This window comes from Staurois parvus, unplaced genomic scaffold (genome assembly GCF_062004578.1).
Source record: "Staurois parvus isolate SC_StPar_1 unplaced genomic scaffold, SC_StPar_1.0 ptg000696l, whole genome shotgun sequence".
Classification (NCBI taxonomy): Eukaryota; Metazoa; Chordata; class Amphibia; order Anura; family Ranidae; genus Staurois; species Staurois parvus.
The window spans coordinates 10,865,984-10,891,513 of record NW_028318492.1 but is presented as its reverse complement, the minus strand read 5'-3'; the positions used below and the strand labels follow the sequence as shown (position 1 = coordinate 10,891,513).

The following is a 25,530-nucleotide window of genomic DNA, read 5'->3' as shown; positions in this document are numbered from 1 at the left end:
ACACACAGCTCCTGGCACTGTGCCCTCTACGTCCTGATCCCTGGCAGGCTGCCCACTGACTGACGTCACACCCATACACACACAGACAGGCGAGCCGCCAGCATTGACGAACAGCCAGTGGAGGGCCGGGTGACGTCGGCGCTCGCACACCCCCATGTTCTGATTGGCAGAGCCGGGTCAGCGCCCAGTGATGTCACAAGCCGTGTGGCATGGTTCTGTGTCAGCCCGGCGCACCCGGCAGCGTGCAGTAAAGAGGCCGGCCGAGCAGTCAGTTCAGGTCACAGTACAAGGAGAATGGCTGCCTCCAATAGAATCGCCCTGGGGCCACTAGTGGGGGCCATCGATCAGGGCACAGGGTCCACACGCTTCTTGGTAAGTCATATGATTGGCTGCTGTAGACCCGGTTGTATCTGTGTTGTCAGATGACAGGTGGGGTGAGTGGTGTGCACATGGAGGGTGAGCAGTCATTGCCATCACAGTCCTGGAATCCGGACATTCCTTCATTGATGGCTGTGTGCAGTAATCACCATTCTCGGAACTATTTCTATCCAGACCAGAGGGTGTGATCATAGTATGGATTGGTGGCATTGCAGTCAGCTCAGCACAGCTCTCTATAATAAAGACACTTGTTAGTGCTTCTTATACAAAGGGAATTAGGCTGCCCATAGATGCATCGCCATTGGGACTGATCGATAAAAAGGAAACAAATGGATTCACTCATCAATACAAATGAGGGTGGAGGAATTCTCCCCAACCTTCTAACAGTGCTGTCAGAATCTACTGATCAGTGTCTGCAGCTGCTGATCAAAAGTTTTCCAGTGTTCCCATTCAACAGAAGTTGATCGGGAACCTCCATACATGGAGCCAGTCCTACTGAACCAACTGAATTTGGATTCATCTATGGCCAGCTTTTGGGTGAGCTCAGGTTTGACCATATCAGGTCAATGATCATTGACCTATGACCATCCCCGCCCCTTTGTGTACATGTAGCTGTCAGGACAGGAATGTCCTGGCTGCAGTTGATTGGGTATCAGTGACAGATTCCTTTTGGGTTTGTTCTGAACTTAACCCTTCCTGACATGGGCATTTTTTGCGATACAGCACTGCATTACTTTGACAATCGCACAGTCATGCAACCTTGTACATACATGACATTTATGTCCTTTTTTCCCACTAATGGAGCTTTCTTTCAGTGTTATTTTATCAACTCTTCATGTTTTATTTTTTGGGCTATAAACAAAAAAAGACTGACAATTTTGAAGAAAAAAAATATTTTTGACTTTTTGCCATTAAACATGTCCAATAAAAAAATTTAAAAAATCAAATTTCATCATAAATTTAGGCAAAAATGTAGTTTGCCAAATGTCTTTGCAAAAAAAAAATCCCAATATGTGTAAATTAATTGGTTTACATCAAAGTTATAGCATCTACAAATGGCGGTATATATACTGGAATTTTTATTTATTTTTTTTACTAGTCAATGCGGCGATCAGCGACTTTTAGCAGTACTGCGACAGGCTTTCTGACACTGGGGGGGAATTGTCTAACTGCCGCTGACATCCCCAGTGACACTAATGCAGTGATCAGTGCTAAAAAAAAAAGCACTGACACTGTACTAATGACACTGGGCAGGAAAGGGTTATCATCTGGTGGGATCAAAGGGTTAACTGTGTGTGCTTTACTAAGTGTGCTGTGTGTGTTTTACTAGGGAAACAAGCTGCTTGGTATGGCTCTGCTGTGCAGAGTAATACAAAGCAGCCTGTTCGTGCTAACAGGGGAGAGATCTGTATTGTTTACATATAGACCTCTCCCCTGTCAGCTCCACTGACGATCACCTGGTCCCAGTCGAGAATCGGTTAAAGCTGAACTATACCTACCTTGGCTCCAGTGGTGCAGTATTCCGTAGCTCCTGGACACTGACCTCTTCAGGCGGCTGGCTTCCGGGGCATTGGCTGGGCAGGGATGATGCACAGCTCACTGAACAAGGGGCGTTCAGGTAGGTAAGTATCTTTAATGCAGAAGAGACAAAGTATGTCTCTCCTGCATTAAAATTCCTGCCTGTTCACCCTTTTTATTTTATAAAGTTCCACTTTAAGGCCCCTTTGATTTGATCAGCAGGAAGATTTGTCTGCTGATCTGATCAGAGCAGAGCAGGCGAATGACAGGTCTGTGTCCACTCTATTTGTAGAACGGGCACAGACAGCTGCTCTTTGGGTAGTGAAGTGTACACAGACTGCGCTGTCCATTTATACCTGACTACCCTCAGATCCACCTGAACAGAAGAGGACGGATCCCCTTCCATTTACTTATTTAATGGACCTGGAGATAAGTGGGTGTACACAAACAAAAGTCCATTTACACACGCCTGTCCATAGGGATGAATGGAGCTGTCGTGTGAAAGGGGCCTTATTTGGAAAGACTAACCTGGATTTATACATGGGCTTTTTTTTTTTGCTTATTTACCAGGTTTGAGTGTTTTTTGTTTTAGCCAGAAGAAAACTAGTTAGTGGAGGAGACAGTTGTTAGATGTGACGTGGCATATTAAAAATATTAACATTACATGCGTTTTTCGGGCACCCCCATTGAAGTTTATTGGGACTGTGGGATCGTGCCCCAAAGAAGCTCCTGTACCTTTGATGCGTTGTGCAATTGCGCACTGCTCCTATACGAACGAGCACAATAGAATAATATGGAAATCTGGTTCTGGAAATGAGCTTTAAATCACTCAGAAGGGTATAAGGACATTGGTGGTCAACTTAGATATAGAGGACCTCAAGTGTGATCCCTGATGTCATCAAAAGGTTGCATATACATGGGGGGGCTGATAAGAAAGATCGTTGCACAGAGAAAAATAAGTAATTGTCTACTGTATATGCACACCTATTTAGGGCTGGTTCACATTTTCTGCATTGCAAATCACTGTGTCCTACTGGGCAGGAAGTGTTGGTTCTGGCTGGTGGTGCCTTGACCTTTTAAAGTGCTGAGCACAACTACTATTTTTTTTTTAACTTTATTGCCATGTCATAGTGTGACATTTCATTCATTTCTAAGCACCGCATTCTGATCTGGTGTATGGAAACAGAACACGCAAAGGCTGCTTTCAGGTGTGAACAAATTTTACAGGGAACAGTCATTTTCTGAGTGTCCTTGTGGAGATCAGTGTTTTTCCAGTGCCTTAATCTTCTGCTTTTTTTTTTCAGTGTATTATGGGAAAGGTCTACATGGTAATCACTGCGTGTAGTTCATTCATAAAAAGTGAATAATAGAGTAGACATGCCTACATTTCATTTCCACAGTAGTAGTAATAGGAAATTGAGCAATTTTATCTTGCATGAAGCAAGATCCAGTGTTGAAGAATTGACGTAAAAGAGACAAACACTTTTGAAATTCCCACTTCTGTTGCTGAGTAATTGGCAGTGAATAACACTTTTATAGGGAGCTGCTTGGAATCTGGGTTTTCTATGCTGCTTTGAGCATGGACACCCCAGAGCTTTCAGCATAGCAGTGAATTTTGTACTGCAGTTGAATACTGTCATGTTTTCTTTCGCAATATTTTTATTTGGTTTTCAATAGGAGGGCTATGACAATACAGTTGAATGCAATAGGTTTCCAAACAAATGTTTGAGTTTTCAGTAACAATCAGATGGGATATTATAGACATCAAATTGGTATATAGAAGATGATAGATTGGGTCTGGAGATGGGAAGGGGGTGGGTTGCATTTTTATGAAGTACATGGGCTTGCAATCCTTGATTGTATATTGTGAATAAGTAGGTGGTAATCAACTATCAACAAAGCAATGGTAAAGTGTATTAGACTGCAGGTGATGGCACTTTTAAAGGTATCTTGAATAACTTAAAATCCAGTTAGAGGAAGAGATGACATGCCTGATGTGTCCCTGTGATGTGCTATGATGCATGTGCGGTGTGGTAGTGATTGTCCTGATGCCTCATGGGATGTGTGATTCAAGTATCGTGGGAGGCTTAAAGTGGTGGCTGTGGTGGAGGGTTGACAACATTCTCAACTAGGTAAGAAAGCTGGTAGCGCTGGACATCAGCTTGTTATACTTCATTACACTGGTTCAGTTTAGACCAATGTAACCATGTATAAACCATACATGGTCAACTCCCCTGGAAGCTGGAAATCAATGAAGTAGACACTGCTACTCTAATGATCTCCATTTGTTTCTGGGTCCAGTGCTGAATGGCTGCACCTCTACTTACTGAACTCAGATGTTGGGCGCTTGGTAAGGGAGCCATTCAGAGAATGCTTTGCATGCAAAGGATTCTTTGATTGGGCGAGGTGGATAGGTGGGGTGGTGATGTCAAGCTCACCACCTTGTCCAGTCAGAGAACACTTTGCATTCATTCATAAAATGCAGTGCGTTCTCTGAATGGCACCCGTGTGGAGTGGCCCACCTCCTGAGTTCACAATAGTGGTGTCTGCTTAAGTGATTTCCAACTTCCAGGGTCAATATCCAGGTATGGTGTGTACAGAATTACATTTTTCCAAGCTGGTCTAATGTAAGTATGTAATACCATACGGATGCCTAGAATTGTTCTTTAAAATAAAAAAATGTAAAAGTTCAGTTGTGTTTGGGAGGGATTTGGCAAATCATGGAAAGTCATTGAAGAGGGACATGTATAAGTCTAAAGTGAAGAAAAAAAAAATCACTGGTGATTTGCTACAGCATTGGGTTGTTCTCCTCTGCAAATTGTCCTCCTTCAGTGACTTGTAGCTAAGCACAGCGATTGCTTCACATCATGGAAAAGCATCAAGAGCAATTGTCTCTAGTGGTTTTGCAGTCAAGTCGAAACACTGATGAATCTTGTTTCTGAACATTTGCGATTGTCTAGTAGCAGAAATATAAAGGTCCATACTGTGGTTTTTATAGGTGATCTGTAGCATGTACTAGTGATGCAAGATGATGTGAGGTAAAAGAAAGAAAAGAACCGCCTTTTATAACTATACACAGATATGAGTGTCTTTAGTAAACCAGTGCTGCCTCTCTATGGCTTCCTCTTGTCTCCTATCTGGTTAAATGTTGATTGTGAAGGACAGCTCTTCAGAACAGTGTGATCTTCAGGTATGGGAAGTCCTCAGTGAGCACTTGAACATGGGGTTGGTGATCAGCACCTGCTGTGCGCACCATTGACTTTCTAATAGATGGTTCATTTAGTATATGTACTGTTTACTTCTGTTAGCATTGAAAAGGTTGCCATCAAATCCTGAAGGTCATGCTGATTGTGAAGGACAGCTCTTCAGAACAGTGTGATCTTCAGGTATGGGAAGTCCTCAGTGAGCACTTGAACACGGGTTGGTGATAAGCACCCGCTGTGCGTGCCGTTGACTTTCTAATAGATGGTTCATTTAGTATATGTGCTGTTTGCTTCTGTTAGCATGGTGAAGGTTGCCGTCCAATCCTGAAGGTCATGTAGAACGGAGTGAAGCCAAGTGGAAATCTGGCCAGAAAAACAGCATGACTATTACTGAACAATTGGAAAAAGGTGTTCACTGACTTCATGTCATTAGGTTGCACTCTGTTACTAAGTTGCAGCAATTAAACATGTATACCCTTCCTCTGACAGGTGGCAAAAAGTACAAGAAATAAAGATTTACAATGATCATTTTTTAGCATTTCATGTACTTCTCTGCAGGCTCAATATTTGTATTACTTGTGAACGCCAACCTGAGAAAGAACAGTACTGTATTGTTATGGCCACTGTGCTGACATTTTTATTTTGTTTGGGATTGGTCTGTACCCGTCTTTGTCTGAAGGGAAATTTTCCCTCACAGAGACACATGTCGCTGGTAACCATTGCCTTCAACATAGGAACTGAGGGGAAATTTACCCTGTGCTTGTCCAGTTCCCTCTCAGAGAACCTGTATCCAGTAAAGGTGACTAGTATCACTTGGACAGGAAATATCCTTCTCCATTGGGGACACATCGGCTCCAAGCATTGCTGATTACCTGAAACATTTCAGCTGACAAGTCTGACATCCAAGGCTGCTGTTAGAAACCACGGGGCCCCATACAGTCAACTTGACAGGGCCCTCCACCCCAAGAAAAACAGTTTACTAAGCTTTATTTATGAATGAACACAGTGAGTGATCGGTACCGATCGGTCATTGTGTTCATTGAGGAAAGGAAGGGGCTGGTAAATGTGACTTATTTACCGGACCCTTCCCCCACTCTCCATCCTGAAGTATCCTATTATGTGCTTGCAGCTGCTGGTGGGAAGGAGAGGAGGGAAGTCGGCAGCACTGCAAGGCTGGGGGCACAAAGGGTAAAATGGCAGGGTGAAAAGTATGGTGCACTGGTAGGGTGATGGGTGCAGTGAGGGGACATTTACTTGAACTGATACCCTGTATGGCTTACTCTGCAGCAGCTAAAAGCAAGCAGAAGGGAGAGGAGAAGAAGAAGCCAGATTTCAGCTGCTGCAGGGAGAGCCATTCAGGCGATCAGTTCCAGTAATTGCCACTCCTGCTATACTGATCACCCTCCCTGCCCACATCCAATTCACCCAGCTTCCTGCCCCCCGCTGGCCTGGGCCCCGAACAGGAGGACTGATGGTACCCCCTTATCCACTGCCCTGCTGTCATCTGCATTCCTTGTGAGAAGCTTGTCTCTGGGAAGTTCCATCTGTCAAATTGGTCATCTCCTTGCTAGCTGTGTTGTTGGAAGGCAGTGACAGGAGGAGGGGTGCCCTATCTGACCTCACAAGCTAGCCTTAGACAGCATGTAAGAAGATGGAGCAAAGTGCTACAAAAATTTGGAGAGAGACTTTTGCTTTAAGATCTGTTTTTGCTGAAATGGTAACTGCTTGTTTGTTGCACTGATTTGGCAGCTTCAAAAATGTCAGTGCTGCTTTAGAACAAGTATGCAAATCAATTCTGACTTTTAGTTGTTCCACTTTTACTACCTGCTTGTGAAATCTGCCATTGTGTTATAGGTAGGGGCGTAACTGCAGGGGTCGCAGTTGTGACCCAGCCCCATGCTCCGGGGGGCCCTTGTGGCCCCCCTGTACACCTGGACAGGAGGGGTAACATATAGAGGAAGAGGAGGAAAATGGAGGGATCGGTTCCTCTATATTCCATCCCTCCTATCTAGCTTATTTCTGCTGCCCCTGTGTTTTCTCCTGGCCCCCCCTGTATTCTCTACTAGCCCCCTTCCCCCCTACAATGCTGCCGGGTTCCCCTCTCCCGTCAGCTGCTGCGGGGGATGTGTCAGGATGGAGAGCATGGAAGGGGCCGGTAATGCTGACCATAGATGGGTCAAAAATCGGCCGATTCTTCGGCCGATAAAAAAATCGGCCAATTTTCACACCGTTAGTCTGTTAATTGGTCGGCCGTTTTTCGGGGTTTTTGCACATTTTTTTTTTATCGGGCATGTTGGAGAATTCACAGCCGATTTTCCCGGCAATGATGGGCAAATCGGCCGATCGTTTTACCGATAAAAAATCTACACATGAGCCGTGACCTGCAGGGAGAAGAAAAAGAAGAATTCCACTCCGCTATTCTATTTTATATGAAAAAGTCTTGTGGTTGCAACAAATGTATCCATTTGTATCCAAATAAAAACATTGTAATCCAAATAATGTATTACAATGTTTTTATTTGGATACAGATGGTTTTATTTGGATACAAATGGATACATTTGTTGCAACCGCAAGACTTTTTCATATAAAATATAATAGCGGACTGGAATTCTTCTTCTTCCTTCTTCCTCCTCTTCCTCCTTCTTCTTCTTCCTTCTACTTCTTCTTCCTCTTCCTTCTTCTTCCTCTTCCTTCTTCTTCCTTCTTCTCCTTCCTTCTTCTTCTCCTTCCTTCTTCTTCTCCTTCCTTCTTCTTCTCCTTCCTTCTTCTTCTCCTTCCTTCTTCTTCTCCTTCCTTCTTCTTCTCCTTCCTTATTCTTCTTCTTCCTCTTCTTCCTTCTCCTCCTTCCTCCTCCTCCCTCCTCCTCCTTCTTCTTCCTCCTCCTTTTTCCTCCTCCTCCTCCTTCTTCTTCTTCTTCCTCCTCCTTTTTCCTCCTCCTCCTCCTTTTTCTTCTTCCTTCTCCTTTTTCCTCCTCCTTCTTCTTCCTCCTCCTTCTTCTTCCTCCTCCTTCTTCCTCTTCTTTCTCCTCCTCCTCCTCCTTCCTCCTCCTCCTTCTTCTTCCTCCTCCTCCTTCCTCCTCCCTCTTCCTCCTTTCTTCTGCTTTCTCCTCCTCCCGTCTCTGCAAGGGGCAGAAGTTATGGGGTTAATGCCGGCCGTAGACGGGACGAAAATCAGCTGATTTTTTTTTTTTAACGTTGGTGGTATAGTTTCCCGATCGAACGACCGATTTTTATTTATTTTTTATTTTTTCAATTGACCAATTTTTGACCTGTTTATGGCCTGCATTAGTGCATCTTAGTGCATCATTTTCTGGCCCCTTCTTTGTCTGAATGGGCAGAATCAATGACTTTGTCTATTTATAACTGAGGCATAGTAAACTGTATTTACTATGTTTCAGTTTGTTAATGAATAGGAAGCTCTGTATAGAGCTATTCCTGTCCATTCATTCTGTGCTGCTGAGGCTGTAGAAAGAGACTGAGGGCTGTGTCCTTAATTTCCTTTCTCTTTCTCAAAGGTGGAACATCAGAGGTCTGGTTAGACCCCACATATTTCACCAAAGCCCCCAATGGGGCCCCTAAAAATTTGTTTAAAAAAAAATAAAAATAATAATAAAATGGTAAAAAATAAATAATAAAAAGAAAACAACAAAAAGAAAAACTGACACCAGTGGCAGAACTACCAAAGTCGCAAAGGTCGCACTTGCGACCAAATCCTGGCATTCCGCTCGGAGGGAAGGGTCCCAGCCAGGGGTCAGGGGGGCCATTTACAATTTCTTGCACTGGGGCTTTGAAAGTTCTGGTTGAAGGTAATAAAAAATGTTTGTTGTGAAGGGGACCATCATATTTTACTAGTCAGGCTACAGCCTTTCAAATAATGGAACTACCACAGGAAAGTGTATTAGGCAGCCTTTTCTACTACTGCCTCACAGTGTGCCTTATGCCCTCATTCACTGATAGCCTGTAATGAGGTGGCTGCTTTATAGATTTTGTACCATTGTGTTGGAAGTCATGGGGAACTTTCCTCAGTTTATGATGTTCTATAAATATATGGAATCCGGTTTGGACATGCGGCGAGGAGAAAGGTGACAACATAACTGTTTTGGATTCCACAACTTCGATCTGTAGATTATTAAAGCTTGTGCTGTGTCAGCTTACTTCTCAGCGAAAGTAAAACCTTGCTTGTTAAATATTTAAGGCCACCACAATATTGAATGCTATCTCAAAGCAGAATTAAATCTGTAAAAAACCCAAAACACTCACCAGTCAGACTCGTATGACAGAACAGATCCTATTGGTCTTTTCTGTCACAGACCCTTTTCCCTGCCTGTAAACATTTATGTATACTGAGCTGCACTTTTGCTGCACTGCGTACATTTATGGCACAGCCCTGTGCCGCAACGTTGTGTGGAAGTGACCTCCTCACAGCCTGGCCAACCAAGCAACCAAAGACTTGGGGCTCTCCCTCCTGCAACACTGCTGCTTGCTATCTGTCCTCCCCATAGTATTTACACCAGTGTGGTAATGGTCTACATTTAGGACAATTTTTAGCATAGCACATTGGCACACATTCTTGATTATTTTGGTGGGCGCCATTGGACAATAATAGCAACTGTCACATCACTTTCAATGTAATTTGGTGTAGCTGGCACAACAACATATATTTTTTTTTAAAGTCAGCAAACGTGCGAAAACCGAAAAACCCGTAAGTGAATCACAAAAAACGTGCAAGTGCGAAACACCACACAAAAAAGTGCACTTAGGGGTGTGCTTTGTCCTTCCCCCGAAGGGGATGGACCTCTACCCTGATCCCCCGGGCACGAAGCTCCTGACAGGGACAAGGTTCCCATTTGGTCCACCTAGCCAAAAGGCCTGGCGGACCACCGTTCCTTGTGGCCAGCCGAAGCCAGCCACTCAGTACTTGGCCAGGGGGTTCTCCCGAAGAGAAAACCCCCTAGGGACAGGGGAGGAAGGAACCAAAAGGCCACACATCCTCCCCCTAGACTTCAGGGTAGGCCCGAGGACCCACACCGTCCATCCTGTGAGGAAATAAAACACACACATAAGAGTGAAAGTGACAAACAGTGGGAGAAATAATAAATTAAATAAATAAAAAGTGGTCGTGCCAAATGTGCACAGACCAGGCCCTGAGGCCTGTAGCAAAAATTGCGCCGAACTTAGCCAGAAGGCCTGGTCCTGAGGGTGCTGTGCAGAAAAAGTGTTTAAACACAGTGACCATGTGCATTTTCACACGTTGGGGTCCCACACCCAGGTGTTACTAAGAACACCCCTGAGGCGACCACTCAGGGGGCACTGGTTTGCGGACTTTCTGCCTTCCCGGCTCCTGGCCAGACAAGGTAGATCCGTTCAAATCAGGAGGAACTGGGCCCCTCCGGTCTTCCCGGGGGATTTACTCTCGGGCCCCAACAGCCTGTCAGCGCCTCGATTTCTGTTCCAGCCAGTACTAGCCGTCAGGATCCCCATCATACCAGCAGGGGTACTATACAAACAGTCATCCCCGCAAAGCTAGAATGACCGTGGAGCACCCCTGCTGGACACTGATAAGAACAGATACTACACTTGATCTTAGCCAAAAGGCCGAGAAGCGACAGTATGTTACATATGTTACTATGTTATAGTATCTCCCACAAGTGAGTCCGCCCCTCACATTTTTGTAAATATTTTATTATATCTTTTCATGGGTCAACACTGAAGAAATGACACTTTGCTACAATGTAAAGTAGTGAGTGTACAGCTTGTATAACAGTGTAAATTTGCTGTCCTCTCAAAATAACTCAACACACAGCCATTAATGTCTAAACCACTGGCAACAATAGTGAGTACACCCCTGAGTGAAAATGTCCAAATTTTGCCCAATTAGCAATTTTCCCTCCCCGGTGTCATGTGACTCGTTAGTGTTACAAGGTCTCAGGTGTGAATGGGGAGCAGGTGTGTTAAATTTGGTGTTATCGCTCTTACTCTCATACTGGTCACTGGAAGTTCAACGTGGCACCTCATGGCAAAGAACTCTCTGAGGATCTGAAAAAAAGAATTGTTGCTCTACATAAAGATGGCCCAGGCTATAAGAAGACTGCCAGGACCCTGAAACTGAGCTGCAGCATAGTGGACAAGACCATACAATGGTTTAACAGGATAGGTTCCACTCAGAACAGGCCTCGCCATGGTCGACCAAAGAAATTGAGTGCACGTGCTCAGCGTCATATCCAGAGGTTGTCTTTGGAAAATAGATGTATGAATGCTGCCAGCATTGCAGAGGTTGAAGAGGTGGGGGGTCAGCCTGTCAGTGCTCAGACCATACACCGCACACTGCATCAAATTGGTCTGCATGGCTGTTGTCCCAGAAGGAAGCCTCTTCTAAACATGATGCACAAGAAAGCCCGCAAACAGTTTGCTGAAGTCAAGCAGACTAAGGGCATGGATTACTGGAACCATGTCCTGCGGTCTGATGAGACCAAGATAAACTGATTTGGTTCAAATGGTGTCAAGTGTGTGTGGCGGCAACCAGGTGAGGAGTACAAAGACAAGTGTGTCCTGCCTACAGTCAAGCATGGTGGTGGGAATGTTATGGTCTGGGGCTATAGGAGTGCTGCCGGCACTAGGGAGCTACAGTTCATTGAAGGAACCATGAATGCGACGTGTACTGTGACATACTGAAGCAAAGCATGATCCCATCCCTTCAGAGACTGGGCCGCGGGGCAGTATTCCAACGTGATAGTGACCCCAAACACACCTCCAAGATGACCACTACCTTGCTAAAGAAGCTGAGGGTAAAGGTGATGGACTGGCCAAGCATGTCTCCAGACCTAAACCCTATTAAGCATCTGTGCGGCAACCTCAAATGGAAGGTGGAGGAGTGCAAGGTCTCTAACATCCACCAGCATCGTGATGTTGTCATGTAGGAGTGGAAGAGGACTCCAGTGGCAACCTGTGAAGCTCTGGTGAACTCCATGCCAAGAGGGTTAAGGCAGTGCTGGAAAATAATGGTGGCCACACAAAATATTGACAACTTTTATTGCCAGTGGTTTAGACATTAATGTCTGTGTGTTGAGTTATGTTGAGGGGACAGCAATTTACACGGTTATACAAGCTGTACACTCACTACTTTACATTGTAGCAAAGTGTCATTTCTTGAGTGTTGTCACATGGAAAGATCTAATAAAATATTTACAAAAATGTGAGGAGTGTACTCACTTCTGAGAGATACTGTAAATGGGGACTGCCTGTACACAGATAAATGGAACACCTGTGCGGACAAAGACAACCCTTCTCACTGATATAGGGATCAGTACACCCATGTAAATGAGCCCTTATTCTCAACAGGTTGGGGAGTATGAGTGTGTTAGTGATGATGGACAGTGATTATACAAAATAAATGTAAGGAAAGCACCTATGCCAGATGGCTTATACCCCAAGCCCTCAGAGAACTGAGCTCAGCTCTTTCTAAGACGCTTTAAGGAAAAGAGATGCTTTAATGACTGGTATGGTATCAGTTGATTGGTGTAAAATAAATGTTGTATCTGTAAAAAGGGATTGAGCTCTGCACTCAGTAAATATGGATCTCCAGGTATATCCTAAAGAGTAGGAAAGATTACTGACCCAGGAATATGGACTGGAAAATAAGTTCATATAAATAATGACCAGCTAGAAATCTAGATGTCAGAGGAATTTGCTTAATATTTATAATGGGTGGCTGTGGATGTAGCTTATTTTGGACCTTTCTAAATCATTTTGCACAGCATCTTCTAAATCCCTAGCATTCAAATTACAATCATTAAATGAACAGAAAATTAGCTTAAATCCTATCTAAACCCAAGAACAAGAAAAAGTATATTGCAGATTACCAGGGGTGGCTGCATTAGTTTTTTGTTTGTTTTATTGTAGGCTTTTTTTTCACTTGGTGATCCTGACAGCAACTCACGTTTTGGTTTTGGGTGGTAACGATCACCTCCTGCAGGGAATCTATGGAGGAGAAGCTTTATCACTTTAGGCTGCATTCCTGATTTAGACTACAAACACCTCCCTCTCCTCTCCTTTCCATAACATAGGGGAAATGTTCTGTAGTTCACTGGTGATGGCTAAAACCTAACAATGAACTTCTCATTTGCTCTCCCTTAGCGTGGGTTCACGTATATGCTTGTATCTGCCACCCCTCTCTGCCAATCCCTCTACTGGCTCCCAGTTGCCCAACGGATAAAATTCAAAACACTAACAATGACATACAAAGCCATCCACAACACTGCCCCAACTTACATAACTGATCTTATCTCTAAATATCACCTAAACCATACACTCCGCTCCTCGCAAGACCTCCTACTTTCTAGCTCCCTTATCTCCTCTTCCCATGCTCGTCTCCAAGACTTCTCCAGGGGGTCACCCATCCTCTGGAACTTCCTACCCCAATCTATCAGACTATCACCTACTCTACTTACCTTTAGGCGATCATTGAAAACCTATCTCTTCAGGGAAGCCTATCCCGCTCTGTGCTAATACTGGAATCCTCTACGCTTCCAACCACTCCATCCCCCACAGTTTTACCCATTGTACCACTATCCCCTCCCTCTTAGATTGTAAGCTCCAAGGAGCAGGGCCCTCAATTCCATCTTGTATTGAACTGTATAGTTACTGTATTGTCTCCCACTATAATGTAAAGCGCTGAGCAAACCGTTGGCGCTATATAAATCCTGTATATTAATAATAATATATGCGGTGCATTGCATGTGATTCGCACAGGAACTGCACCGGATTCGATTTGTGTGTGATCACATGCGATTTGTGTGGGGTGCGATTGGAGCCATACATTTTGTTAGGCTTTAATCGCACCGCACCCGCACCAAAAAAGTGCAGGACCCTTTTTTGGGTCCGCACTAGAATCAGATAGCATGGGTATTCACACCTATGCGATCCGATTCTGCACATCGCACCACGTTTTGTGGACTGCTTTTGGGGTGTTAACATACCCACATCGGTTCGCATGAATGGGGTTCAATTCTGATGCGGTGTGGAATTCGCAGTAGTGTGAACCAGGGCTTACTCTGTTAAATTTGTCAACAAAAGTGTTTTTTGTTGTATCGGTTTGAAAAATGCAAGGAATACCTGTTGCTCCTGCTGGAAATCTTGTGAGCTTCCTCTTGCAGTGTTATCAGTTAACATTTTTACCAGGTCTTTTTTCACTAGAAAACATCCCCTCCGTTGTGTAGATGAGCAGAAGGGACAGTGTTCTGTACTCTGGAAAATTCTGTAAGCGTGTAGGACGCTTTTCTGGTGGTAGCTTATGTTAGACCTACTAGCTCCTAATTCAGGCAAGCATTTGTGTCCGTTTCAGTAACCATACCAATATGTGACAAATTCGGCAGTTCTTACTACCACCACTTTAAGACGCTGTTGCCAACTCTCAGATTAGGGAAGTGGCGTTAATTAAGGCGATCTCTGAGCTGGAGTAAGGAGCTATGCCAGTCCTCAAAATGGGGCATATCTGTGCTGAGATGCTGTCCTGTGTGACAACTTCCTGTACAGGGCTCTATCCCTGGCGCAACTCAGCTACGAATATGGTGATCTAATTACCCAAATATCGCGAGGTCCATATTCGGGAAATTACGTAAACTGGAACTTCTCTCTCAATCCACATTGACTCATTTTTATTACTTATGCTGCTAACATTAGTAAATTTGATAGAAAAGTATATCATAGTTACTTGTGTTAAACTTTTATTTTTACATTTCTTCAGTTACTTCCTGGTTTCCAGGCTTGGGTGTCAAGGTCCTACCTTTTCCCAGAGGTTATGCTGCTCCATGTGCTGGCATCCATCTTGGGTTTCTGCAAAGCATGGTGGGAGCCTTTTATGCTTTCAGGCCTCTGCGGTCCATCCCCCAGAGGGGCGTGGTTGATCACATTTAAGCCTGTTGTCTGCACTTGCTCTTTGCATTCGTGTCCTATATGATTGTCTTGTTGGAAGCTCTTGTTCTACTCTCGTGGCTCTCCTGGAAACTGACTCGGCTTTGTCTAGCCTATTCTCAGCCTTATCCCTTTATCTGACCTCCCGTTGCTGACCCGGCTTGTGACCTGTGTATTCTTGTCTACCGTTCTGTACTGTCTGTCCCGCTGTTATCGACCCGGCCTGTCCGACTATGCTATCATTCTTATCTGGTTTCTACCAGCTATACGCCATTGGTGGCGGCCATTACCGCAGCTGGGGTTTCTCAGGGGCCGCGACCTGGTCCCTGGCTGCGTCAAGTCCATCCCCACCATCAGGGGCCCTGGTGAAGGGCAGCCTGGGGCTTAGACTCCGCGCCCTGAGGGACTTCGGTCTGTGGGTGGTGGTTGTCGTCAGTCGGTGCGTGACCCTGCCATTAGGCCTGCCTGTCCATTCCACAGCTCCTGCCCTGACATTGGGTAAATGATGTCATACAGGAAGGGGGAGGGGTTTTCTCAGCTAAGCACACCCTCACGCATGCATGCCTGAGCTAACTGCAGATGGATTCCAGGAAGTAAATGCTACATGAATCATCTGCCGTTACTCAAGACTGCCAGAAATGCTAGGGTGTGTTTTTCAAGGTGATTTATCAACAAAACAAAGCATGGAGATATGAATGGAGAGGGGAGTTTTCTGGGAATATTAAAAATGAATTAAACAGCCTTTTTGGTTTGTGGTGCTCAGGTACAGTGTAGTTCTACTTTAAAGTGTTACTAATCCTCAAACACAGGTCACAGTGTGTTTGCATGCACTGGATCGCATGGTACAAAAGTACCGTGCAATCCGGTTGCAGTGAGTTTGCAAAAGTGTGGTGCAAATTTTTTATTTATTTATTTTTTTCTTGCTTATTTAAAATGAATGGACAGAACTGCATGTTGCAATTCCTGGCGTGAACCAGCTCTAAGAAGGCATAATAAAAAAACATTAAATGCATGTGAGTTGTTATTTTTAGCTGATTTGGGAAAATGGACTTCAATACCATTTTAAAGTAGTTCTAAAGGCAGAATGTGTTTTTACCTTAAAGTGTTACTAAACCCAGGAACCTGCAATCACTATATCTGGTCTCCCACAGTACACACAACATGGAAATGCAATTATTTTAGTAAATATAAACTGCTAAATACCTTTTTTCATCAGCAGTTAGAGCTGTCTTGTAAGTTCTATAAGTGTTCAGCAGAGCAAATGTTAAAGCTTGTAGGTGGAGTTTTCATTCTGCCTTAGGTTCCACAGTGAGTATAACAAGCATGCTTTACTGCATATATAGTTATATAGTTATTCTGGCTGAAAAAAGACAAAAGTCCATCCAGTTCAACCATAAAAAAAAAAAAAAAGTTATAATCCTATACCCACAGTTGATCCAGAGGAAGGCAAAAAAACCCATCAAAGCATGATCCAATTTGCTCTTGCTGGAAAAAAAAATCCTTCCTGACCACCCGAGAGGCAATCGGATATTCCCTGGATCAACCTTACCTATAAATGTTAGTATCCAGTTATATTCTGTGTATCCAATCCAGGCCTTTTTTGAAGCAATCCACTGACCTTTCCAGAACCAACTCTTGAGGGAGTCTATTCCACATTTTCACAGCTCTCACTGTGAAGAAACCTTTCCGTGTTTGGAAATTAAATTTTCTTTTCCTCCAGGCGTAAAGAGTGCCCCCTTGTCCTCTGTGATGACCTCAGGGTGAATAGCTCTACACTGAGTTCACTCTATGAACCACTGATGTATTCATATATACATATACAGACTGATTTTACTGTTGTGTGTCTAGTAACACTTTAATGCATTCTATGCTATTCTATACTTATCTGAGCCTAATCTCGCTCCAGCAGTGTGCATGAGGGCATTGGCTCCCCTGGATCTCTCCTTCCTCATTGGCTCCTGCTGCTGTCAGTCACAGCAAGTGAGGAGTGCATGAGGGGTGGGACAACAATGTTCATTCACTGGAGTGCAGCTTGAGATCCAACCTGCTTGAATGCCCCCATAGCAGGAGACTTGCTATTGGGGGCACTCAGCTGGGGGGAGGAGCCAGGACCGCTGGCAGGGGACCCAAAAATAAGACGATTGGGACTGCTGTATGCAAAATCGTTAAACAGAACAGGTAAGTATAACATGTTTTGTGGTTTAAAAAAAAAGTGATATCCTTCAGAATCACTTTAAGTTGTCATATCCAAAGGTGATGGCAAAACTTTGAAATGATCAGTTAAGCAGATACTCTTTTTGTTGACTCTGTAACCTGGCATTTCTGTTTGGGTGTAAACTTTGTTTCTTTGTTTCTGTGCATGTATGTTTGCACTTTGACCTAGTGTGATAAGCTAGGTTGTGTATTTCTTTGCTTATTCTGCAGGTCTCAAGGTTATATCTAATTACACCCGAACATGAAGTTCCAAATGTCACAATGCAGTGTTGAAACACACTTAAGCTTTTGGCAAGCAAAGAATAAATCCAATTTAAACTTGTATCCTGGTGACTGTTTTACATAACATTTACTTTATCATAGCTTGAGCTGAAAATCTGTGGAGAATAGTACTTGGTTGACAAGTGCACCAAGTGGCAACGGGCATTTCTTGTTTTACCTTTCCCTGTACACCCAGCACAATCTCTAGCTCCTAACTAGTAGATGCGGAGTGCCTAAAGGTGCTGATACCAGAAGGATCCGTCCCAGTGACCATTGTGCCTTCAGACTGCAGCACCCCCCCCCCCCCCCCCCCCAATAATAAATCTTGCCGGTTAGGATGAGGGCTGGTGGCAATATTTCATTTTCTCAGTGATTATATGTTTAAGCCGCCAGACTACTCTGAGAGATTGAGGGATGAATTCTCTATTCAATATGGACTACTACATAAGGAAGCTATAGTGATTTTTAGTATTGTTTGTTTTATATTTTTAACATTTATAAACTATTATTTTTGATCATTTTTATTGTCCTTCTAATATCCTTATTTGCCAAATAAACACTTAGTATTACTAAACCCAGGAGCCTGCATTCACTAGATCTGGCCTCCCACAGTACACAGAGCATAGAAATGCAATTATTTTAGTAAATATAAACTGCTAAATACCTTTTCTCATCAGCTGTTAGAGCAATCTTGTGACTTCTATCAGTGTCCAGCAGAGCATTGGTTAAAGCTTGTAGGAGTTTTCATTCTCCCCTGATTGTCCTATAAGGCTGCAGGATCTCTGACCCACTGTCTGGATAGTGCTGTTTGACCTTGTGCTGATCACATGCACTCTCCCAATAAAAAAAAAAAAACCTCTTGAGCAATACACACCAAACTGAGCATGTGCAGCTTGCCCCAAGTCTCTGTTCTATCAGCAGATGAATTGGGGACTGTGGAAGAAGGGGAGTCAGAGAAGACAGGATACAGTGCAGAAGATTAACCCCTTAGGTTCCACAGTGAGTATAACGAGCATGCTTTACTGCATATACAGACTGATTTTACTGTTGTGCGTTTAGTAACCCACATTTTAATACAACAATAATGCCTCATGCTTTTGTGTATGCTGCACATGTTTGTCTATATATAAAAAGAAAGCCTAGCACTAGCTTTGCACTTGCTTGCTGCTCCTGCAGACTGAAGATCTTAGAGTAAAGCTGTGCTTAGACGGTTAGTGGGTGCATGGAGGAATCACCCACCTAATCCAGGACATTGTATCCTGACAGTGCCTCCCTATTGGCTGGAGCCGCTGATTGAAAAACGATTGTCAGGGACAGCCTAACACTGCTGAACCAGCTGAATTTCAATCCGTCTGTGGCCAGCTTTAATAGAGCTGTATGCGTCCCTCCTCTGAACCGTTACAGCGGAGTTCCACTAACACTGTAAAAAAATATTATGCGTCCCTCCTCTGAATCGTTACAGCGGAGTTCCACTTACATTGTAAAATATATTATGCGTCCCTCCTCTGAATCGTTACAGCGGAGTTCCACTCACATTGTAAAATATATTATGCATCCCTCCTCTGAATCGTTACAGCGGAGTTCCACTCACATTGTAAAATATATTATGCGTCCCTCCTCTGAATCGTTACAGCGGAGTTCCACTCACATTGTAAAATATATTATGCATCCCTCCTCTGAATCATTACAGCGGAGTTCCACTCACATTGTAAAATATATTATGCGTCCCTCCTCTGAATCGTTATAGCGGAGTTCCACTCACATTGTAAAATATATTATGCATCCCTCCTCTGAATCGTTACAGCGGAGTTCCACTCACATTGTAAAATATATTATGTGTCCCTCCTCTGAATCGTTACAGCGGAGTTCCACTCACATTGTAAAATATATTATGCGTCCCTCCTCTGAATCGTTACAGCGGAGTTCCACTCACATTGTAAAATATATTATGCGTCCCTCCTCTGAATCGTTACAGCGGAGTTCCACTCACATTGTAAAATATATTATGCGTCCCTCCTCTGAATCGTTACAGCGGAGTTCCACTCACACTGTATAAAAATATTATGCCTCCCTCCTCTGAATCGTTCCGGCGGAGTTCCACTCACACTGTAAAAAAAATTATGCGTCTCTCCTCTGAATTGTTACGGCGGAGTTCCAGTCACACTGTAAAAAAATAAAAGTCAGCAGCTACAAAAACTGTAGCTGCCTACTTTTAAAAAACAGCCACTCACCTGTCCCACGATTCCACGGTGTCCCCCCGCAGCTTGTTTCACCTGCTGCCCTATATTCCAGGCACCGGCATTTTCAGTGTGGGCAACTGGCTGTGACAGCTTGCGGCTTCACAGCCAGGTGCCCACTGCGCATGCGTGAGTAGCGCCGCGTTTCCTGAATGGACCCGTCGCCTTCTGGGATCTGTCATGTGTCAGAAGACTACAGGGAGGGAGGGTAGGAGGACAACTTCTGCTTCCGGGTACCTATCAATTTCGGGTACCTGCTCTCCAAAGGTGCCAATGCTTAATGGGGAGTGGGGGACCAATCTTTAAAGAGGAACTTCGCCTTTTGGGTGGAACTCCGCTTTAAGCTACTTGTGTGTAACCTGAGATTACGCTCTTCAGGTCTGTACTGAACAACAGTAAAAACTATGAAGTATCAGACATATACAGTATTTGTCATTGGTTGACTGCAGAAGGGCAAATATAAGATATTTTATGAAATATTTAATATTTGCCTGATTGAAAGAGAAATGCATTTTATATTTTGAAACCCTTTTTTTTATTCCTGATCATAATTAAAATATTTGTTTGTTTGCTGGTATAAAAAAACACCCGCATTTAGTCTTTTATTTACCACTAATATCATGTTCGAACGGGACGCAGACTAAAGCAGGCCTAAGATTATGCAATTTTCTTTCCTTCCACCATGGGTGGAAGGAAAGAAAGTTGCTTGATTCCACATCAACTCAGTCAGTGATGATGGGGAATCCCTCCCGCAGTGTTAGTGTGTTCTGCCAGTGGGGAGCCTTCCCTGCCGTTAGAACACAATGATTAGTGTTGCTGGCTATAGTCTTTAGTCATGCTTTAAGTTTTTTTTTGTGTGTGTTTTTTCCCCTATTGATATATATTTTAAAAGGACTCTAAACCTAAAAACAAAGAAGATAATACACTTCTCCAAAAAATTAAAGCTCTCAATGGGGCAAAATATCATGCTGGACATCTATACTGATATGGACTGGGTAATGTGTTAGGAACATAAGGATGCCCCATTTTTTGATGGAAACTAAATGATCAACAAGAGGACTGAATTCAAAGACACTCCGAAAATCAAAGTGAAAAATGTATGCAGTAGGCTAGTCTATTTTGCTGAAATTTCATTGCAGCAACTCAAAATGGTACTCAGTAGCTTGGTGTCCTGGAGTATATCCTCCCAGACCTAGACCAGAGAATCACTGAGCTCCTGGACAGTCTGAGGTGCAACCTGGCAGCATCAGATGGAGCGAAACATGATATCCCAGAGGTGTTCTATTGGATTTAGGTCAGGCAAGTGTGAGGGCCATTCAATGGTATCAATTCCTTCATCCTCCAGGAACTGCCTGCATACTCTCACCACATGAGGCCAGGCATTGTCATGCATCAGGAGGAAGGACCCTTTGCACCAGTGTAGGATCTGACAGTGGGTCCAAGGATTTCATCCCAATACCTAGTGGCAGTCAGGATGCCATTGCCTAGCTTGTAGAGGTCTGTGCGTCCCTCCATGGATATGCCTCCCCAGACCATCACTGACCCACCACCAAATCTGTAATCCTTAGTGATGTTACAGGCAGCATAATGTTCTCCATGGCTTCTCCAGACCCTTTCATGTCTGCCACATGTGCTCAGTGAACCTGCTCTCATCTGTGAAAAGCACAGGGCACCAGTGGTGGACCTGCCAATTCTGGTGTTCAATGGCAAATGCCAATCGAGCTCTAAGGTGCCAGGCAGTGAGCACAGGGCCCACTAGAGGATGTCGGTCCCTCAGGTCACCCTCATAAAGTCTGTTTGATCAGAGACATTCACACCAGTGGCCTGCTGGAAGTCATTTTGTAGGGCTCTGGCAGTTCTCATCCTTTTCCTCCTTGCACAAAGGAGCAGATACCGGTACTGCTGATGGGTTAAGGACCTTCTATGGCCCTGTCCAGCTCTCCTAGAGTAACTGCTTGTCTCCTGGAATCTCCTCCATGTTCTTGAGACTGTGCTGGGAGACACGACAAACCTTCTGGCAATGGCGCGTATTAATGTGCCATCCTGGAGGAGTTGGACTGCCTGTACAACCTCTGTAGGGTCCAGGTATCGCCTCATGCTACCAGTAGTGACACTGACCCTAGCCAAATGCAAAAGTAGTGAAAAACAGTCAGAAATGATGAGTAGGGAAAAAAATGTCAGTGTCCTCCACCTGTAAAACCATTCCTGTTTTTTGTGGGTCGTCTCATTGTTGCCCATCTAGTGCACCTGTTGTTAATTTCATTAACACCAAAGCAGCTGAAACTGATTAACAACCCCCTCTGCTACTTAACTAACAGATCAATATCCCAGGAGTGTAATTGACTTGATGCTATACTCTGAATAAAAAGTGTCCCTTTAATTTTTTTGAGCAGTGTATATTCAGTTTACCAGTTCTTTAGATGTGGTGGCTGCATTTGTACGTTTTGTTTTTTTATACAAGCTTATTTCAATTTTTCACCTGGTGATTCTGCAAGTAACACTTTTCAGACTGGGATGACAGTACTCACCTTTTTTTATTGTTGTCTGTGCCCTCATTAAGGACATTCACCCTCTCTATTTTTTCAGTTTTACTATCATCATTGAAAGTGAAAGTAAAAGAAAATCCCAAATTTTGAGTTGTCCTCAGAAAAGTAATAGCGCAGAAATCTTCCAATGTGGACACTAGTTCTGGTGACCTGAAGGTCCCCAAGGAGTTCCCTTAATTTGCATGGATTTCATCACACTTCTTGCTTGACTATGGAACAGTAAGTGAAGGGAAATCTCCATGATGGGATACAGATGGCGAAAAAAAATCTAACTGGTTATAACCCTTCCTTGCGCTATCAAAAATGAAAAAAAAAAAAGTTTTGCCTATAGTTCTACTTTAACTTATCAAACATATAGCAAAACACTTTTATTGGTATATTTAACAGACCAGAAGAGACCAAAGAAGAGAAGGTCATAGTTTTCATACACTTTAAGATTTTCCTTTCATACTCCTGTTTTGTCTCTTGCACAAATATTTCTGAATAGTCGCTTGTTCAGCATTGGGAGTTTGCACAATAGTGTAATTATTCCAACACAACCCATCATTCCTCTTGTTATTGTGGATGAAGCAATTCCATGTGCAATTTTAGTTCAAAAGGTGATACTTTTTTTAAAATTTTTAGTTTTAAGCAACATGCATTTACGCGTAACGCTTTGTGTTGTATCCGGCCTGCAGAACACCCTACCACATATTCCTTGTGTTGTGGTGAGCTGTTTAGAAAAAAAATAGCATGTCCAGTTTGTCATCCATTGCCATGCACTGGCAGCCAAATAATTTATTAGATGCCTTAAAAATGCAGCCATAATATTTATGTGCATTATTATTATACAGTATTTATATAGCGTCAAAGGGTATGCTCAGCGCTGTACAGTAGCAGGGGGACATAACATGAGACAAGACAGTGCTTTCATTTCAAATGGCCTGCCACCATAGCTTCTTGCTATGGTGGCACGCCCACAAGTTCAGTCCCAAGATGGGCTGTGTGCATCCATAGACATATGCAGCTTGGCCCCGCCCCTGCTTCCTCCACACAGGATTTGATTGACAGCAGCGGGAGCCAATGGCTGCTAGCCCTTTGTCCTGTGAGGGGAAGAACAGAGACCAGTGCCGCTGTAGACGGGCACAGTGCTGGATCAAGATAGGACTCTGGTAAGTATGGGGGGGGGGTTATTTAACTACTAGGACATATTTTCTTTTTACCTTAAAGTAGTTCTAAAGGCAGAAGGTTTTTTTTTTTTTTACCTTAATGCATTCAGTGCATTAAGGTAGAAAATGTTCTGTGACCAGCTCCCCCCTTATACTTACTTGTGCCCAATCTTAAACCAGCTATGTGCATAAGAGCAGCAGCTCTCTTGCCTTTCTCCCTCCTCATTGGGCAGAGAGGCAGCAGTGGAGGCCATTGGCTTCTGCTGTCAATCACAGCCTGTAAGGTGGGGCTGAGCCACGCTCTCTGTGTCAGTGGAAATGCTGAGCCTGCTCAGGAGCGAGCACGCATGAGTTGCCTCCATACCAAACTTCTTTTTATTTATTTATTTTTTTTATGTTCACAATTTTTTTTTTCACAGACTTCGGGTCCATGCACACTAGGAGCAGAACAAAATGCTAGAATCTCTGGCAGAAAAAGCGACATAAAAATGCTCATAGTAGCTCATATTGCATAAGAGTTTAGAAGAGTTTATGGCCATTTGCTTTTACAAGCATTTTTGTCCAAACATTCCACTCTGCTTATTTTTCAATGTACACGTGAAAATGCAAATGCTCCTAAATGCCGCGTTTTTGAGTGTTTTAAGTGTTGTTTTTCCCTAAACTTTCCTAAACTATGCCTCTAAACTTTCTAATGTGCCACATTGACACATAGGACAACACTTTGCTGCCTCTACAGGCAAAATACAAAACTCCTGTAGAAAATACAAAACTTCTGTAGAAGCAGCATTTTTTTAGGTCCAGTGTGCCTTCATTCACAGAAGGATCTCCCTGTAGTACTGTGTTACAAATAGTTTACATTCCTGAGCGGACGGGAGAACATTTCCACATTTGATACATTGTTTTCTGATCAGTGCAGAGTTCCCCTCAGTTATTTTGCACATTCCTAAAATGTGACTGACCAGACCATGAATTAAATAACAAATGCGTTTTTCAAAATTAATTGACTTTAATGATTTATCCCATTTTTTTTTTTTTTTATTACAGTATTTACCTTGCATGTTACTGAATTTCTGGTATTTATCTACAATTCGATCTTTTACTTTGATGAATTGACTTTTTTATTATTTCCTGCAATAGTTCCAAAAAAACACCCGAATATCACATGCCATAATCGTTAGTGAATTGACACCACCATGAGATGAATAATGAATGTAATTGTGTTTTTTATTTGGTGAATTCATTTTAATAATTTATCTCAGTTTTTTCGAAGTATTTTCTCAAAGGATTTGACTGTGCTTTCCTAAAATTTGACTGTGCAATCATAAATACATCAATAGATTGTCCATAAAGTCCAAATAGTGAGCAGTGCAAATATGATCCACACTAAAGATGATAAATCTGTGCCACCATATACTGTGTTTCTCCTCTCCGCCAACACAGAGACACACCGCACTCACCAGAGGGTGTTGACGTAATTAAAAAGAAGTCACCAATCGCTTTCCCGTTATCAATTGGTCATCTCCATAGACTGTTCTTTTACTCCAATGGACCATCAATACACTTGTTTTGCAGATGAATAGATTTAAGAACCAGATGGTTTAAACAGCGTTCTTGTGTCTTACAGAGGACTCAATAATACCCACCTCCATCATAACTTTGACGATAGTGGTAGTTATAGGGTAAAGCGTATGTTAAACCACAAATGTTTATTTTTTAGGTGTGCATAGGGTGGGAGAAAGGATAGAACTCTGGCTGGGTTGTATTGCTTTTGGGAAGAGTAAATTCCCTCAGCTGCCATGACAGTGGGAGTGGGTAGGGAAATTTCCTTCAGTGGCCATGGCAAGAGGAGTGGATAAGGAAAGGCCCCTTGGGTGCCAGGACAACAGGGAGTGGGAGTGTGGGTTTCTCTGTTTTCATGGCAAAAGTCTTGAGCTTTTGGAGCTCCAGCAATGGGGATGGGGTTTCATTCCCATGGGAATGGGGCTTGGTGGATGGCTTTGTGGCCATAATAATGGGGAAGGGACCCTTCAGTTACCATCACAACGGGCATTGACGGGGGAAATGATTCTGTTCCCATAGCAATGGGGTATGGGATGGGAAATCCCCATCACCATGAC

At 43.5% G+C, this 25,530-nt stretch overlaps 1 protein-coding gene and 1 pseudogene across 7 annotated transcripts in view; one reads left to right on the top strand and one right to left on the bottom strand.

Moving 5' to 3' along the window:
* The first annotated feature begins 103 nt into the window (after nucleotides 1–103).
* Nucleotides 104–25,530, top strand: part of GK (glycerol kinase) — a 109,273-nt gene continuing 83,846 nt past the window's right edge. For 2 of the 7 annotated variants that reach the window (XM_089653016.1, XM_089653013.1), the window contains exon 1: nucleotides 108–372. In XM_089653016.1, the coding sequence (XP_089509142.1) occupies nucleotides 295–372 (78 nt within the window). In that variant the 5' untranslated portion in view covers nucleotides 108–294. Of the gene's footprint in view, nucleotides 373–18,403; nucleotides 18,482–25,530 lie in introns of all 7 variants that reach the window. The other 5 variants (XM_089653014.1, XM_089653010.1, XM_089653011.1 and 2 more) reach the window with 5 other exon arrangements.
* Nucleotides 10,543–10,705, bottom strand: LOC149446152 (U2 spliceosomal RNA; annotated as a pseudogene).